General features: G+C 45.3%; 1 protein-coding gene across 4 annotated transcripts in view; it reads left to right on the top strand.

The window, feature by feature from the left end:
• The window catches only part of hlk (hulk), a 140,009-nt gene that overhangs the window by 64,868 nt on the left and 55,591 nt on the right, over nt 1-19,550 (top strand). For all 4 annotated transcript variants that reach the window (XM_075697122.1, XM_075697121.1, XM_075697119.1 and 1 more), the window contains exons 11-15: nt 597-728; nt 2,626-2,808; nt 14,204-14,335; nt 15,771-15,956; nt 17,979-18,110. In XM_075697122.1, coding sequence (XP_075553237.1) covers nt 597-728; nt 2,626-2,808; nt 14,204-14,335; nt 15,771-15,956; nt 17,979-18,110 — 765 coding nt within the window. The remainder of the gene's footprint in view (nt 1-596; nt 729-2,625; nt 2,809-14,203; nt 14,336-15,770; nt 15,957-17,978; nt 18,111-19,550) is intronic.

The following is a 19,550-nucleotide window of genomic DNA, read 5'->3' as shown; positions in this document are numbered from 1 at the left end:
ACGTATGCCATTTCTTCAATATCATTAGCATCCATGGCGGAGGGCAAAAGTGCTGACAGTTTATCCCGCGTGATAGTGTAATCCTGGAGGAAAATGGGCATAATCCACCCGAGAGCGTTCGCGTCGTAGCGTGATTATCCCATTTACAAGTATACCATAGAACATTTGAGATCTGTTAAGTGTTGTTGACCATAACAGAGTGATGTGGGCAGGTTTCTTTATTTTCTTCCTTCCTTTACTCTTTTTGGAGGGGACCGATAACGGAGATGGCCGTAGTCGTGGTGCAGTCGAGTATGCGGACTTAAGCACTGCAGGCAAATCGTTGCACATGTGCGCGTTCACTAAGCAAACGCGTAGCAAAGCATCATACCTTGGTGGCGAAGCAGCGCACTGACACAGACACAGTGAAGACACACAAGAAAAGACAACACTTGCTGCACTCGCAAGTATTTTCAAAACAGTTGAGTGCAGCGAGTGTCGTCTTCACTGCTTCGCCACCAAGGTATAATGATTAATCACCAACTAGCCCAACTTTCCACATTACTGAGCGTAGCAGGGCGACGTGACCAGCGCTGCCTTTCCTGCGCGACCAACAGGCGACCTGACGAAGGAGGAGGAGGTGATCGAGTGGCTGCTGCACCAGATGAAGTCGGACGCCATCGAGGAAGTGAGCGACAAGATCCTCGACTCGCTCATCGAGAAGCACCCCCACGTCGCTGTGCTCTTCTGTAAGAGGATCGCTGGGCGTATAGTCTTCTTGGATTTTGCACCCATCTGGCATGCTCTGATAAAACCTCGTTCGCATTGAGGCACGAGTACTAACCGCGAGGGCACCCTGTCTTGTGGTGGAAGTAAATGCATAGCTTGTTGACATTGCGGACGGACATCTATACGGGGAGCAAGTAGGACATAATATGGACTGCTTACGTCGTAAGCAAACACTGGACGTGCGCTACACGGGGCGAGTCTTTCTATGCGTGGCCGTTTGTTTCGCGCTAAGCCTACTGCAAGCACTCGTGCGCCAAACTACATGCGCTCTAATCAGAATGTGGACATCGGCGAGCGTAGAGAATCGGCCGTGCTGGTAAGACGCGCGAAAGAAGCTCAAGTGCAGTACTGGACGAAGCGAGTGCGTGTCGTCTGTGCACAGCAGAAATTGCATTTAAGCGTACCTTCATAACATAAACGTGCCAGCCATAAAGATCGGCCAGGGAACAAAACATTTCGACGCAGCTTGCTGTTCTGTGTGTCTGTCGAGGCCCTTGAAAGTGTGCCCCACAAATTGCATGCATTAGCGTGCTCTATCTGAAAATGTGTGCCACCATCTGCGAAGCAGCGATTTCATTACAATCACCTCAACATTGCCATAGTTACTATGTTTTGCGAGTACAGTATTTTGTGAACTTGACGCTTCTTAAACATCGTTGCGAGCAGTATATAATATTGACGCAGCATCGTCTAGCTCGCTGGCTTTATTCCCTGCTCACCGTGTGCAAACTTGCTCGTCACTCCTTAGCCTTGCAGATAACTCTACACGCTATACATCGAACCATTGTTTGTCCCAAAAGTGCGCTTCAGCTTGCTCGAACAGACCCTATGAAACGCACGTCGTGACCTATACTGCATGTGTGGCAAAAAAAGAAAGTGTGTGCGTTGGAACTGCATGTATGGCCTAACTTGCCTTTCTTGCCGAGATCCCCCGTTAAATTGAAGTTTTTAGCTGCTGTTTACAGACGTTGCCACTATATTCAATAATATTCGTATTCTTGCTTGCTTGCATTTTCTGCGCTGCCCTCCCTGTTAAGACTATACCATGGTCCCAGCGTGAATGTATGAATCAATCAATAAAAATAAACTATGTAAAGAAATAATGAGTTAAACACATTAACTGAGTCATGTAACTACGTAATCGACACATTCATCTTTATTTAATACCTTTTGTTCCGCTTGAGAAATTGAAACCGTCCAGTACTCAATGCATGCGCATTGACGAAGAATCCTCTAAAATTGTGTTAATTTAGCGTTCCACGCATTGTTTTTCACAAAACGGCTTTCTCTTACGCTTTGAAGCAATAGCACGTGGAAGAAACGCGCTTGCACGACACATATCGGTAAACATTTCTTGGAACTGGCGCTTCTCGTAGTATTTTTTGTAGGTATACACATGCGTTTAGCATTGGGTGGATTCACCTGCTTTAATGTTTAAGAACTTTATATTTACATTTAAAATAATAGAATGCAATGGCTTTATATTTTTAAACAGTCGTTGTTAAATAAGAGCACCCATGGATTTTTGTTAATTGGGCACAAAGCGCATTACAGAGTCAGCCGCTTTTAGTAATGTTTACCCGGAATAAAAATTTTATATCGCTTTTACAATGCCTTAAATTATCTTATGTCAGCGGTAACATCTAATACGCGTGAAAGAAAGCAGCCGCAGTCGATTTGCATGTTTAGAGCACCGCGTTGCGTCTGTCGACTTTCTTTAAATTTGTTTTTCGCTCGGTTTGCCACGCGGCGTAAGCTCGGTACGAAATTATTTGAGCACGGAGGCCCGTTTCATGCAGATACTGCAGCAGTGACTTGGGAAATGTGTTGTCCATAATCCGCCGTTCTTTGTTGCAGACAAAGAGAACGACAAGAAGTCGGAGAAGATCCTGACCGAGTTGGAGAACATCGACGACGAGGCGGACGACCACGAGATAGTGTTCCTCAAGACAAACGACCCGGAGGCAGCCGAGAAGCACGGAATCGAGAGCTTTCCCAAACTCGTCTTCTACGACAACGAGATTCCCAATCTGTACGACGGTAAGGGCGACGTGTGTCGCGTCATCACAACAGATTCGCGCTGGCCTGCGCACCCATACGCACAAATCGCAGTGTGGCGAAAACTGTGTGCAGTTGTGCATGGCCTGCTGTGGACAACACGTGTGCGACTCTGGAAAGGAGGCAACGCGCCGAAGCGTTGCCGCTGTGCTGTCTCGGAGGCCGTAGATATGCAGTACGCGCCGATGCATGAAGTGAACCCCGTTTCATTCGTCTGCTGGTCTATGCGCGCCGCCACATTGCCTGGGGCACAGAAGCGGCGTGCTTTTGGGCGAGTTGGCGGCGTTCGCTGGAGGACGCCACTGTAGAGACGGGCTAACTTTTAAGCATGCGCTACCGGAGAGGCCGAAGGAAGCTCGAAGGGGAATACAAAACGAATGTCTTATTTTGCTGTAGCGCAAGCTGAACGACAAGGACAACAGAAAGACACATCTGACACACACAGCGCTAACTTTCAACAATAGATTTATTTCCATTTCTCGTCGCTATATATACACCCTCGAAACGTCATACAACGCGTGCAAAATCTCGGTAAAACTGAACAAAGAAACAGGGAACCGCACACAAGCACTTTTCTGCCACACAGATTAACAGACATGTCTACGTTCAACGCGAACAAAGATAATCGAGCTCTTTTGTGGATAATGAAATGGAAGGCTTACGACGCATGTGCCACCAAATGTTGATATGTCTCTAGCCTCTATTATCAAGTGCGTCATCTCACAAATGCTTCTACTCATGATGATCGGTGACAACTTAAATTGGTGAACATGTGTAGAAACACAAGGCCAGAAAAAATCGCGCATACCACATGCGAAAAGAAACATAAAAACAAATTCATTGATTGCATCGTGGGTGTGGTTTACCGCATTCCTTCGGGTGTGGACGATCCTACATTGGTCCAATAGGTGGATGCATAAATGACAGTCTACGAGAACACAATAACAAAGTAAACAACGTGGCTGCCGACGGCTTTCTTGCCATCCATTGCCAGAGATGCAAATGCAAACCAAGACTTAAAGAAACAGTCATCATGAGTAGAAGCAGGCGTGAGGTGAGGCGCTTGATAATAGAAGCTAGGAACATTTGGTAAGACATGCGTCAGTAAGCCTTCTATTTCATTATCCATAAGAGAGCTCGATTACCTTTGTTCGCGTTGAACGTGCACATGTCTATTAATCTGTGTGGCTAAAAAGTGTTTGCGTGTGGTTCCCTGTGTTTTTCTTTTTGTTCATGTTTACGGAGATATTACACGTGTCGCTGTTGTCGTTCAGCTTGCGCTACAGCAAAATAAGATATGCCGTACCAACAAGCCCCCAATAGCTATCCTCATTTATAAAACGAAGGCGCCATGCGTCCGTATTTGCGTCCCAGCTACACCACCGCTAGCACATACGGCAGCGGACCCTGCGGCAGAGGCAGGCGTAAGCGCGCTCAGCAGCGAACAACTCGTGAGCTCTGGAAAAGTTTGCTGGGGTCCGTGTTGAGTTTGGTGAGTGGCAACTGCGGGACGCGGAGCTTGCTGACGCTGGCCAGCGCTGTCGGCTTTCCCGCGCTACCTGGCAAGCGACATGCTACGAGGCCAAGCGTGGCGGTACAGTGAATGGGGCATCGCGCCGTGCCGAAATAGAAAACCATAAGACCAATTCTGGGATACAGAACAAGCCTCTGGCAGGAGATTGAGATATGAGAATGCGTGATACCGGCTTATTCGCGATAGTGGTAGGGTATATACAAGGTGTCCCACATAACTTGAGCCAAAGTTTTAAAAATGAAAGGCACTCCGGACGCGAGTTGAACGGAACGCATAATGTTGGCGCTGCCCTAGAGTTACTCAGGCTATTTCTTTTATTTTCCACTTAACTAACGGATTAGTTTGTTTAATTAATCAACCTTTTAAGTATTGGCTGGAGACCCCAAGTGTGATACGCAAAGTTGTAGATCACTTTCAGAAACTTCTCAATAAATTTTTCCCAACACGATATATTTTACGTGGTCCTTTCTTCCGAGTTCCAAAAAAAGCCCGCGAAATATCAAATAATACCACGTGACGGAGCGATTTCGTGTTGTCATTGTGCTGCTCTCAAGCGTGCGAATGGCTTTTCTTTCGAGGAACCCGTATGGGTTTCGTTTGTAGCAATTGCTACGATCGGGTGGATGTCGGATTTTCCTTTTATTAATAGCTTTAAATTGAGTGCGTTATCGTTACGGGAACAGAAATGGAAACTATTTACAAAGGATATTTACAAAGGATAACTGCAGCGCTGGCCAGCTCAGCCGACAGCTCGAGAGCCAGAGAACGTTCGTCGTCTTCGTCGGGGTGCCCGCGTGCATCGTCCACAAGAAACACGCACTATCCATGTATCATTATCCCCGGAGGCAGAAGCACCGTCCCAGTGCGTCTGAATATCGGTAAGAACAGGAGAGTAGTATGGTTTGAGGCGTGCAACATGCACAACGTCAGTGGAATTCGGGACGGATGAGGCACTGGTACCGACTGGGGTGATTTCGTACCTAACTGCAGTCATGGCACGCAGCACTCGATATGGGCCTGTGTACCGAGACAGGACTTTTTCTGGCAGGCCAACGTGACGAGTCGGGGACCACAGGAGTACCAGAGAACCAGGCGAAAAGTGGACGTCTCTGAGTTTGCGATCGTACAAACGCCGTTGCTTCTCTTGGGAAGTCAGGAGGCGAGCGCGGGCAATTTCGCGTGCTTGGGCTGCCCTGGTGATGGCGTCAAGTGCATACTCGCTGGTCTCTGCTGCGGCGGATGGACGGGATGCATCCAGTGGCAATGTGGATTCTCGGCCATACAACAGAAATAACGGGGAATAAGGGGCAGTGCCGTGATGCGAAGAATAATGTGCAAAAGTGGCATAGGGTAGGGCAGCGTGCCAATTAGTATGGTTTGACGAGACATACTTTGCAAGCATGTCTGTTAGAGTGCTATTCAGATGATCTGTGAGACCATTAGTCTATGGGTGGTAAGTCGTAGTCAGCTTGTGCTTGGTTGAGCAGGACTGCAGGATGACAGCGATGACTTTAGAAAGAAATTTCCGACCAAGGTCAGTGAGGAGTTGGTGTGGAGCACCATGCTGCAGAATCACGTCGCGTAAAAGAAAATCGGCGACATCTGTGGCGCAGCTTGTTGGAAGTGCTCTGGTGATGGCGTAGCGCGTGGCGTAATCTGTCGCCACAGCGACCCACTTGTTGCCAGACGTGGATAGAGGCAAAGGGCCAAGTAAGTCCAAGCCAACGCGAAAGAACGGCTCCGAAGGAATGTCGAGCGGTTGAAGGCACCCTCCAGGGAGCGTCGATGGTGTTTTTCGGCGCTGGCATTTCTCACACGCCGCACCGTATTTCCGGACGGAGTGGGCAAGGCCTGGCCAAAAGAAGCGTCGGCGAATCCGATCGTAGGTGCGGCAGACGCCAAGGTGACATGCCGTTAGTAAATCGTGAAGTTCTTGGAGAACAGCTGACCGGAGGTGCTTATGAATGACGAGGAGTAGGGCAGGACCGTCGGGGCGTACATTGTGGCGATATAATACACCATCCCAGAGAACAAACAGCTGAAGGGACGGATCAGAAGGCGAAGATTCCAAGCCATCAATGACGGCGCGCAAGGGGGCATCACGGCGTTGCTCGTCGGCAACGTGCAGCAGCTGAGAGACGGAGAAAACGCAAGCATCGGTATCGAGGTCAGGGTCGGCGATTGGTTCGTCCACTGTATAGCGTGATAAACAGTCTGCGTCTTGATGTAATCGGCCCGACTTGTACACTACTACATAGGAATATTCTTGCAGCCGCAGAGCCCAGCGACGAAGCCGGTCGGTAGGACACTTGAGTGAGGAAACCCAGCAGAGCGCGTGGTGGTCCGTGATTACAGAGAAGTGCGTGTCATACATGTACGGGCGGAATTTGGAAACCGCCCAGACGAGAGCCAGGCATTCACTATCTGTAATCGAATAGTTACACTCCACTGCTGTGAGGAGGCGGCTAGCGTAGGCGATAACGCGATCTTGGCTCTGTTGGCGCTGAGCTAAGACGGCTCCGATACCATGACCACTGGCATCGGTATCAACCTCTGTAGGAGAGGATTGGTCAAATTGGACCAGTATAGGTGGCGCGGTGAGAATGTTGGTGAGGTGGGCAAACGCGGAAGTTTGAGCGGGGCCCCACGTAAATGGCACGCTTTTCTTCAGAAGAGCAGTAAGTGGTCGCGCAATCGCTGCGAAGTCTTTAACGAAGTGTCTGGAGTAGGAGCAGAGTCCTACAAAACTTCAGACGTCTTTGACAGACTGAGGTACAGGAAAAGACGTGACAGCACGAATTTTCTCCGGGTCTGGTTGAATGCCGCTGGCCCAGGTGGCCCAGCAATATCCACCCGTTCGTAGCAACTTCTACAAAGGAAACCCATGCAAGTTCCTCGAAAGGAAAGCTGGGTGGATGTCTGATGTCTGGATGTCGAACGGGTGGATGTCTGATTTTCCCCTTATTAATTACTTCTTCCCACCCTGCGGGTTTCCGCAGAACTACTCCGTCAAACTCTTGTCTTTGCTTCGTGTTGTCGACAAATTCGACTTCGCCCTGCCATCTGCTAGCCGCCTGGTTAGCTCAGATGGTAGAGCGGCTGCCCCGGAAAGGCGGTGGTCCTGGTTTCGAGTCCCGGACCAGGACGAATTTTTCTTCAACTCTGAGGCTTTTCTTTCGAGGAACCCGCATGGGTTTCGTTTGTAGCAATTGCTACGAACGGGTGGATGTCTGATTTTCCCTCTACTAACGTGAAGCTTGGATGAATTTGTGACACCCGCAGTGCCCCAAACGGTACAACAATATTGCAAGAGAGAGAGAACTAATGAGTTGTACAGGAACAGCCTAACTTTGACAGGAAAAATAACGCGCAGGCTCAACATAACACCGACAGCTGAAGAAAATTTTGATATATTATAGTCAATATGATAATTCCAAGTCAAATGCTTTGAAAATATAACACCAAGGAGTTTAACAGAATCTACTGTTTCAACAGTATCAGAGCTTAAGAACACGTTCAACGACCTAGAAATTTGCTTCCGTTTAGGAAAGTACAATATTATTTTTGTCTTTTTAGAATTAATCTTCAAATAATTTGATTTTGCCCACGTATTTACTGCATTCAGTGTTCCGATTGCTTTCTCTTCAATGTCACTTTCTGATCTCCCGGATATGAACACCGAAGTGTCATCAGCGTAGGATACAATCTTACCACCAGTTACACATTGCACAATATCATTTATATAGAATACAAATAAAAGCGATCCCAAAATGCTTCCTGAGGGACTCCTGCACTAATATTTTCTATTGAAGACAATGAATATTTAAAGTCTACATATTGTGTTCGGTTCGACAAATAGGATTTCATAAGGTCTTGAGCTTTTCCTGGGACATCATAGTTTGCCAATTTATGCAGTAAAATACTGTGGTTTATCAAGTCAAAAGCCTTAGTAAAATCTATATATATGCCTGCACCTATCTCCTTATTTTGGAACATATCTGTTATGATTTCTTTTTGAGTCAGTAGTGCTGTTTCAGTGGACCGATTCTTTCGAAACCCGTGCTGAAAGTCAAGGAGCAGGTTATGTTTTTCAAAAAAAAAAATATAGTATCCTACCATGCATTAATTTTTGTACAGCCTTCGAGAATGCCGGCAGTAGAGAAAAGGAACGATAGTTACTAATAATATTCTTGTCGCCACTTTTAAAAACCGGTATCACTCGAGCCATTTGCAATGCCTTTGGAAATACAGCGGTAGATAATATGAGATTGTAAATGTGAGTAACAGCCGGGTATATTAGGTGAATAACATGTTTAATGGGCGCTATTTGAAGACCACTTGCATCTAGTGACTTTCTATATTTAATACTACTTATGCACGAGAAAACTTCTGTGTAGTTGGTGGGCGCAACGAAAAGGCATGATGGACAGCTGCTTCCCTTTATGGATTCAGTATAATTTTGGTTGCGCTCTAGCTGACTCTGAGATGCCTGTAAAATAAAGAAATTGTTGAAAGCGTCAGCTAAACAGGTCCCGTAAACTCGTTTTTCTTCATGTTGAAAGTTATCAGAAGTATCAAGGGTGTTTTGTTGCAGTAGGGAATTCAGTTTCCGCCAGATTACATCCGATCGTTGGCTCCAAAATACATTTGTGAAACAGGCATCTCGAGCCATATTGAGTTTTGATGTTAGATTATTTCTGTACTTTTGGAATTGCCCAAGCAACTTTTCATCTTTTGATTGTACAAACTGTGCGTACACTCTGTTCTTATGCTTGGTTATTTGGAGCGAGTCAGACGCCATCCAGGGTTTCCGTGCCTTTGATGGCGTGGCTGTCTTTCTTAGTGGAAAATGTGCGTCATAGATAGCCTCGAATGTAGTGAGGAAGTTAAGGTAAAATGTAAGCGGTATCACTATTATCTGCCTCAAAAACGCGGTTCCAGGTCTGTTGGCTAATGGCAGAAAAAAAGGATTCGAGATTTTTTTTTTTTTCGTTATAGATTGTGCATAAATTATTTGCCTCTTCTATTGATTAACCTGAACAGCCTTATCAACTATCATGACGGTTCCAAGATGATCACTAATGTCGGTATAAACTACGCCTGCAGTTACTAAATTACTGTCAAAATTTGTAATAAATACATCTAATAAAGATTCACTTTCTAAAGTCACTCGCGTCGGCTTTGTTATTACGCTAAAAAAACCATCCGCAGCAATTAAGTATTGGAGTTCTTTTTGGTATTGAGTCAATGAAAGTATATTTACGTTAATATCACCACCTAGAACGATATCTAAAGATTGATCAGATGCATAGATAAAATTGTTTCAAGAAATTCAAAGAAGCGATTAATGGCTCCAGATGGTGGCCTGTAAATAACTAAGAAAAATTTGTTCGAAATTTGTAGAGTGAGCACCTTGTAATCAACAGTTGTCGTCGTGTATTCTGCGACTATTTCGCACGATACTGCTCCTTTAAGCAGAAGCGCGACGCCGCCTTCCCCTTTCTCTTGGCGGTTATGATAAAAGCACTGATAGCCAGGACAGTGAAATACAATCGATGCTGTTGTGCACCATGTTTCAGTTAACATTATTGCTTTAAGTGACACTCCGAAAGTATCCAGTAGAACAGCTAATTCCCCTTCATTGTTTGTTAAGGATCTAACGTTTAAATGAAAAACGGACAAAGCAGATTGTTTTTTTTTGGTTTCACTATATGCTTAATTTAATGCGGCTGATAAACCATGTCGGGTGCCTGCAACACATTTTAGGTGCCTGCAGGTACAACTACACAATTTGATGCAAATCATCAAACTGGGTGATCGCTATGACTGCTGAGGTATCTGTTCTGCGCACAAATATTTTGCCATTCCGAGTCCATGCATATTTCCACGAGCACTCTTCTTTTATTTCCATTTGCCGCACCGAACAGTTTCTTCATAGAAGGGCTCCAGTGCTCATTAATGAAGATGGGGGTCGCGGGTTCAAGTTCAATGTCCTCTGACGTTATCCTCTGCTTTCGAGCTTTCTCAAGAAAGCAGTCACGGACTGATCTGTGAGCAAACTGCGCCACTGTATTTGGAGCTTGCGTATTTACCATGGTTCGAACGCGGTGACAGACCTCGATGTCTCTACTTTCAAGGGGCATCTTAATAGCCTTTGCTACCTTTTTTGTGATCTCCATAACATTCTCACCTTGCGTCTTTGAAACACCTTTCACTTCAACGCTGTGAAACCGCATGTGCTGTCCATTTTGTAGAAGTCTCACTTCATGCTCTCGAACTTGAGTACGCAAAGCGTCTCGTTCCTTTTCTAGATTTGCCACGGATGTTCTTGGGTCCCCTTTTGCCGATTTCGCAGACGTTCACGGACGTTTTCATTTCTTCATAAATCTTGTTTATGACGTCTACGCTCTTCTTTATCTCGCGGATGTCCTTTCTTATGTCCCTTTCGAGACTTTTCCCGCAGTTTGCGGAACTCTTGTTTAAGGTCTCGTTTCAGTTCTTCAAAAAGTTTAACAAGCTCCTTTGACATTTATACTGGACAAAGGGAGAAATAAGCATGCTGTTCGGATAACTCTATGACAACAACAGTACAGAAAAGCAAGTACAAGCGATAGTTGATATGCAGCAGCAGCAGTCACGGCAAATGTAAAAGCTCTCAGGCTAGTAGGGTAAGATTTCACCCACCTGAAGATGTACACCGGAGCGCTTAGAAAAGCGTGCGATCGCCGTGACTGCTGCTGCCGAGATTAAATAAACATAACTAACCCTTTAGTTAAGGGGAAAATAAAAAATAGCCTAAGTAACTCTAGGCCAGTGCCAACATTATGCATTCGGTTCAACTCACGTCCGGACTGCCTTTCATATTTAAAACTTTGGCTCAAGTTATGTAGGATAACCTGTATATTCTGACTGAAGGAATAAAGACATCATCATCATCAGCAGCAGCACCCTCTTTTATGTCCACTGCAGGACGAATGCCTCTCCCTGCGATCTCCAATGACCCCTGTCCTGCGCCAACCGATTCCAGCTAGCGCCCGCGAATTTCCTAATTCCATCGCTCCACCTGGTCTTCTGCCGTCTTCGACTGCGTTTTCCTTCTCTTGTGTACCCAGTCTGTAACCCTAATGGTCCAACGGTTATCTAACCGGCGCATTACATGGCCTGCCCAGCTCCATTTTTTTCTCTTGATGTCAGTTAGAATATCGTCTATACCCGTTTGCTCTCTGATCCAAACCGCTCTCTTTCTGTCTCTTAACGATATGCCTAGCAATCTTTGTCCCATTGCTCTTTGGGCAGTCCTTAACTTGTTCTCAAGCTTCTTTGTCAGACTTCAAGTCTCTACCCCATATGTCAGCACTGGTAAAATGCACTGATTGTACACCTTCATTTTCAATGATAATGGTAAGCTTCCAGTCAGGAGCTGACAATGTCTGCCGTATGCGATCGAACCCATATTTATTCTTCTGTAAATTTCCTTCTCATGATCATGGTTCCCTGTGATTGATTGATCTAAGTAAACGTACTCCTTCACGGACTCTAAACGCTGACTGGCGATCCTCAACTCTTGTTCCTTTGCCCGGCTATTCATCATTGTCTTTGTCTTCTGCATATTAATCTTCAACGCCACTCTTATACTCTCCCTGTTTAGGTCCTCAATCATGTGTTGTATCTCGTCTGCATTGTCGCTGAATAGAACAATGTCATCGGCAAACCAAAGGCTACTGAGATATTCGCCGTCGATACTTAATCCTAAACCTTTCCAGTTTAATACCTTGAATACTTCTACCAAGCACGCAGTGAATAGCATTGGAGAGATTGTGTCTCCTTGTCTGACTCCTTTCTTTATAGGTATCTTCCTACTTTTCTTGTGTAGAATTAAGGTGGCTGTGGAATCTCTGTAGATATTTCCCAGCATATTTACGTAAGCGGTCTGTGCTCCTTGATTACGCAATGACTCTATGACTGCTGGCATCTCTACTGAATCAAATGCCTCTTCGTAATCTATGAAAACCATATAGAGAGGTTTATTGCACTCTGCGGATTTCTCAATAACTTGATTAATGACATGGATGTGATCCATTGTAGAGTATCGCTTCCTGAAGCCAGCTTGTTCCCTTGGTTGACTGAAGTGTTGCCCTTATTCTATTGGAAATTATCTCGGTGAATATTTTATACAATACTGGAAGTAAGCTAATGGGCATATAATTTTTCAATTCTTTAACGTCTCCCTTTTTGTGGATTAGTATAATGTTTGCATTCTTCCAGTTTTCTGGGACCCTTGCAGTCGATAGGCACTTCATATGAAGAGCCGCCAGTTTTCCAAGCATTATGTCTCCTCCATCCTTGATTAAATTGACTGTTATTCCATCTTCTCCTTCCGCTCTTCCTCGTTTCATGTCTTGCAAGGCCCTTCTGACCTCATCGCTAGTTATAAGAGGAGTTTCTGTATCCTGTTCATTAGTGTTTCGAATGGAGTTGTCCTGAGTCCTCCGGGTACTGTAGAGGTCAGTATACAATTCTTCCGCTGCTTTTACTATACCTTCGAAATTGCTGATGTTATTACCCTGCTTAGCTTTCAGTGCATACATCTTGGTTTGTCCTACGCCAAGTTTCCTTCTCGCTGATTTCAGGCTGCGTCCATGTTTTACGGCTTCTTCAGTCTTTCTCACGGTATAGTTTCGAATATCACTTATTTTCGCCTTGTTGATCAGTTTTGACAGTTCCGCGAATTCTATCTCATCTCTTTAGTTGGACACTTTCATTCTTTGCAGTTTCTTTATTAGGTCCTTTGTTGCTTGGGAGAGCTTGCCTACTGGTTGCCTTGGTGCCTTGCCTCCCACTTCCATTGCTGCCTCTGAAGCCAGCCTCGTTACGGTTTGATTCATTACCTCTATGTCATCATCATCATCATCATCATCATCATCATCATCATCATCATCTCTCTGTTCTAAGGCTGCATGTTTGTTGGCAAGTACCAGCCTGAATTTGTCTGCTTTTACCCTTACTGACTCTAGGTTGACCAGCTTCTTGACCAATTTTGCCGTTTCTCTCTTCAAATTGAGGTGAACGCTAGCCCTCACTAACCTATGATCCCTGCACTTTACCCTACCTATCACTTCTACATCCTGCACTATGCTGGGATCAACATAAAGTATGAAGTCAATTTCATTTATTGTTTCACCATTCGGGATTTTTAGCTCCACTTTCTGTTGCTACGCTTCCTGAAAAATGTGTTCATTATTCGAAGCTTATTCCTTTCTGCGAGTTCTACCAGCCTCTCTCCTCTAGCGTTCTTATAATCGACGCCGTAGTTGCCAATTCCTTGTTCACCAGCCTGCTTTTTTCCCACCTTTGCATTGATGTCGCCCATTGCTACAGTACACTGAGTTTGCACTTTTCTCATCGTTAATTCAACATCTTCATAAAACTGATCTACTTCCTCATCATCGTGACTGAAAGAATAACGACACTTGGTTGTTAATGAGCGCTGTGGTCTGTGTCCCTCTCTTTCTCCTGTCGTTTAGCGCCGTTTTCTGTTCGTGGCCGGAGTCACTTACCTCACAATTTCGTCATAGTTGCTTCGTAAACGGTCTCGCAGTCATGCCTTATTGACAGCGCCTCCTATAGCTGTGCCGCATGTGGTTCGCCGCGTGTCTCACTGGCCGGTGGTCGATCGGACGGCGAACGTGTGCCGGACTCGCCTCTGCTATTTAAGCGGCACAGGTTCAAGGGTTCACAGCACGGAAATTACACGCGGCACATGATTTACTTGCGTTTCTTATTCTGAAACATAAATCCTGACACATCTTGCGAACTACGCACATTTGTTTTGTTTTTTTTCAGGAGACCTAATGGATGAAGACAAAGTCCTAGCCTGGTTTATCAAGCAAAAAGAATCCGAAGAAATCGAGGAAATCACGGAGAAGATGCTGTTCGAGCTTATAGACGAAAATCCTTTCCTGGTAGTCTTGTTCTGTGAGTCACTGTTCATTTGCATTGTATCAATACTTTATTTTAATGTACAGCACGCCAACAGATGACTTTGAGACTATAGAAAAAAGGCGATGCAAATGTCTATTATATGAATTTAACTCACAAATGTTACATTAGGTGTGTTCGGCGTCCTTATATGAAATCACATGGTGCGCACCCCAACTTCGTCTAGCTTTGCATATATTCAAACGCACAAAAATTCTATAAGAGTGCAACCTAGTCCAGTACATATCTACTGCGAGTTTGCCCACTGTCGCAGGGTATGTAAATGAAATTTGTTGACTTAATTTTTCGTGAATGACACACAATGGGGGAAGGTAAGTCCTGCACAATTAACGCCTTGTAGTTCATTTACTAAACAGGGCTACTCTTTCTCTTTGGCACTGTGCTATGACGTATATTAAAGTGTAGAACTTAAATATATATATATTTCAGAAAACAAAGCTCACAAGTTAGTGGAATTGTGAACCATAAAACAACGTATGGCATGGACAAACAGAAGGAAAATGGAGAAGCGCTGTCTAGACTTCCTGAACTACACTTAAAATAGGAGTTGGAAACTATTGTTCTGAAAGATAGCGCTTTTGGGGTAAATATAAGCTTGTCCTCGCCAAGAACTCTCTGCGCAAGCGGTGGCTGATGGTCTTTAATTAGCTGATAATGAATGATTTGTGATAAGGCCAGTTCGCTCGATCCATTACTAAAATTTTGTTCATTCGCTAATTATTGCATTAACTTCATGGTGCCACTCTTTGTAATTGTAAAGTTAGAAAACGTAGTAGGTGCCTAGTAGGGAAGGCCGCGGAGCACCACGTAGTGGCAATTCGAGCAAAGTAACGAGGCTGTCCCGATTTTGCTGCTTACAATTATACATATTTGAATGCCTACGATTCTTTTTTCATGCGCTAAAAGCGGTGAAGATTAAATTAGAAGGATTGAAACTGTGAATTAAGGGCTACGAATTGATGATTGAAAAAATAAAAGTTTCAAGAAGCAGTATTGTTGTGTAATAAAGCTCAGGAAGTGTCCGAGACGATAGGAAAAGATTCATGACAAGGAGCTGCTTAGAGAATGTTATCCTCATTCAAAAAGTTTTCAAAAATAAAATTGTTAGAAAATGTATCTCATTTGTGAAATTTTCCCTACTGCTGTATTTTCTTGTTTTACTTATTCAGCTATTTCAGTTTTATGTGATTTTACAGTATAAAGAAACAGCTGATATAGAAGTGTTTTCTTCCTAATAACAATCGGTAGGGTCCCTTTAACAAATTTGTTGGGTCCCAAAAGTGTGCACTTTGCCATTGTATACGTTAATTAAAACCAAGAGAGGAAAACGAAATGAAAATCTCGTTAACGTTAAATCAACGTGAGCGAGCGTGAGCATTTCGCATTGGCCGGTGCATGCGGGCTCTCTCAGATGACAAGGACCACAAAGGGAGCGCCGAGGTGCTCGCTGAGCTGGAGAACATTGACGACGACCTGGACAAGCACAAGGTGCCCTTCGTCAAGATCGACGACGACAGCGTGGCCAAGGACTTCGGCATCCTCGACGAGCTGCCTGCCATCGTGTACTTCGAGGACAAGATCCCAAACGTCTACGAAGGTGCGCCTTTGTGCATGAGCCATGCGCCAAAGCCACGGTAGAAGCCAGGCGGTAATTCCGAGCGAGAAAATTATGCGTAGCAACTTTGCAGGGCAGACCTTTAAGGCAGAGTGAGCGACAGAAAAAGGAAGGCGCGCAAGTTATTGTCAAATACCTCTTGGTTTGCTACCTAATATGGGTTAGAAAACCGTTGGGTCATTAGGGTTACGTAATGGGTACCAAGAGAACGGAAGCGCTGTCGAGGACGGCAGTAGACTAGGATGAACTTAGGAAATTTGCGGGCGCTAGTTCGAATCGGTTGGCGCAGGACAGGGGTCATTGGAGATCGCAGGGAGAGGCCTTCGTCCTGCAGTGGACATAAAATGAGATGCTGATGATGATGGGGAAGGAGGAAATATTCAGAAAACACTGCTTAAGTAACCAACAACCCGAACAGAAAGCAAGGTAGTCACGCCCAAGAATACTCAATGAGCCATTTTAAGGGTTGGAAAAGGAGGAGCAAGTGGACAGGAACAGAATGGCACAGCCTAATAAGACATACGAGTATGTGGACTGCTTGTAATACCACAGCAGCAGCGAGGGAACCGAAGAACATGAGTGAGGAAATACGCAATCGACACATCTGCCTGAACTAAAAAGCCACGATGATATTTCGCTGTAAGCCGACACCCTCACTCAATTGGCTACCTGTGCGCTGCTATCTGTCACTCTAATATAAATGCTTGCTACAGGCGGTACTGCAAATTTTTCCTTCGTATTGCCCCCATTCAGTCCGTATATGTCAGCGTAAGTGTAGCCAGACTATTGTCCTTGAACGTTGGCGTGTCCCATACATGATTTAATAACCTTGCCCTCACAAGACACCGCCTATGATTCCGTTCATTTTTCCGCGACGGGAAGCAATTCCTATTTGTCGTGTATGGCTTGGACTAATGCCAACTACTACCTCATCAGAAAGGCCACAAGCAAGGAAAGTGAAGTTTGTGAGTGCCAATAGGCGATTGTAGTCGTTTCAATGTACAAAGAAAAGTTGTCAGCACCACGCTTGACAAAACTGACGACCGTCCCCTTAAGGAAGCTAAAATTCTTTGACCCTGGTTGCAGCCGACGTGGGCCCGAAATTATTTAAATGCGCTAGTGCTCTTTTTAAAACCAACCGGATAGATCAAAATCAATAGTGTATATATACGAACTGATGCGCTCATTTTTTTTTATCTGCTCCGCTTTTCTAATATTTTCTGCCCTTGCCCAATCCTCCTGTGCAGAGTAGCCAACCGGATAGTTAATCTGGTTAATATCTCTGCCTTTCACCTCTTGCTTTATCTTTTCCTCTCACTCTTATTTTTTTTCATGGAAAAGAATTTTATAGCTAAGAGACCCACCAACTTTTCACCCGCCGTAGTTGCACGAGATACCAGAATCAAATCACGGCCACGGCGGCCGCATTTCGATGGGGGCGAAATGCGAAAACACTCGTGTACTTAGATATAGGTGCATGTTAAAGAACCCCAGGTGGTCCAAATTATTTCGGAGTCCCCAACTACGGCTGCCTCATAATCAGATCGTGAGTTTGGCACGTAAAACCCCATAATTTATTTAATTTCATTTTAAACCAATTTGTCAAAGTATGCTACGGAATTTAAGCATCCCTGGCACCCATTTGAAAATGATGAAATCTGTTTCCCAAACGAAATACTGTCTCGCTAGATTACCGACTTATCTATTTCTCCGGTTAGTTTTATTTTCTGTTGATCTTAAATGTCGCACGTCTGCCATATACATATGCAAGGCTACGTCTTGAGCCGACTTCCTCACAAACATCGGTAGCAGAACATATGACGCCGCTGGCGCACATCCAAGCCACAAGAGCCCGCCGCAGCCACAAGAGACCTCGCGATGTCGAGTAGCGGCGGCTACACGGTCTCGGAGCCACGAGTAGCGCACTCTTGCGAGGACGGCCTTCGCTACCACTTTGCTGCTACGAGAGGCGTACGTTGTCAATTACAGCGTGTTTCATTGCAGGTAACCTGAAAGACGAAGAGGAGGTCCTGAAGTGGGTCCTACACCAAAAGTCCGAGGACACCATTGAGGAGGTCACCGAAGAAATACTGGAAATGCTGCTGCGTCAAAAAGAATACGTCATGGTGTTCTTTGGTGCGTTTCCGTCCCACGATGCTTTTTGCTTTTAATGTGAGAATTTGGCCGTAGCGAAGTTGCAGCTACATTTCCCTGTCCCTAAAGCAGTCGACAGCCGCTTCCTTAAAGGGCCCCTCACCAGGCCCCATAGCACATTTTGATTACACGCTGGAGGTTGTTACGTGTCCCCTAGGGAGCGTTCTGCCGCAAAATTTTTTCAGATCGGCTCCATTAATAGCCGAAATAGAAATATTTCAGTGTCGCGAACCCATGATTTCATGAGGCGAGCTTCACCGCAAATATAGACGCTCTCTCCATATGCCCCGTCTAGCCTCCGCAAGCGAAATTCCTTCCCTGCGTTCTCCCATACCGGTCCTCGAGGATCGCTTGACGCATACGTCACGGATCCTGCCTTCATTTTTTTTTCTCCTCGCGTTTTTGCGGCGCGGCGCACTTCCGCTGACGGCGTCGCGTGCGAGCTGTTGCAATTGCCTCGTTTCGCGCAGCACACGATTTTGCTCGCTGTGCACGAGGACACCTGACTAGTGCTATAAGTCTGCGCTACACGAATACTGAGGCAGACACAAGCGGATCACAGAGCATGATTCCGCGCTGGAACACGGTAGAAAATGACATAGTTTCAGTGTCTGCGCGCGCGACTGCACGACGTGGGAAGAGGCAGACAAAGCGGAAGCGGAAGATCTCTCTTGCTGCGGTGAGAAGTAAAACAAAAACATGCAGACATTCGGTTTGTGTTTTATTATTTCTCTGAGCTTTAATTCGTCTATTCAAGCAACATATTTCACAAATAACATATGTTGACTTGAATAATTCTCGAAGTTACGTTTCACCACGAGCGACGTCACAGAGCGAACACGAGTACGTAGGCGCACTAGCACGTGTACGTAATCCTCTGGCGGCCGCGAGGAGAAGGGGAAACGGCGTTCGATGTGAAATTTCAGACGTTTCCGCCGCGCGTAGCGATGTAATACTTTGCAGACACGATCGTTATCGCGCATTGTATGCTCTGCGCTTGTCAGCTCAAAATGGGCAGACCTGGTGAGGGGCCCTTTAAGCGCCACGGCAGGCAGCTACAGGCTTTCATGATGATGATGATGATGATGATGATGATGATGATGATGATGATAAAAAATTCTTGGCTAGAACGCTTTACTTACAGATATGACACTAATATTGGCAACTGACCAGTGCAGAAGGAAATGAGATTTTGCTTCTTTCACTCATTGCCCACCATGTTCAAAGTATTTTCTACCAGCACTTTCACCAGACAACTGTCGCGCCAGCGGTGAAATATGGCGCACACGAAAACACGCACAGCTATCGCCTGAGTTTAATTGAATTGAATTTTATTGAAATAAAAGAATTTACAAAAATGGAATTGCAGTAACGTACCCGAATGCTTAGCCTGGGGCTAGTTGCAACTCATTTAAGTATAAT

Source organism: Dermacentor variabilis, chromosome 6, assembly GCF_050947875.1.
Source record: "Dermacentor variabilis isolate Ectoservices chromosome 6, ASM5094787v1, whole genome shotgun sequence".
Lineage (NCBI taxonomy): Eukaryota > Metazoa > Arthropoda > Arachnida > Ixodida > Ixodidae > Dermacentor > Dermacentor variabilis.
This window is presented reverse-complemented; position numbering and strand designations above follow the sequence as displayed.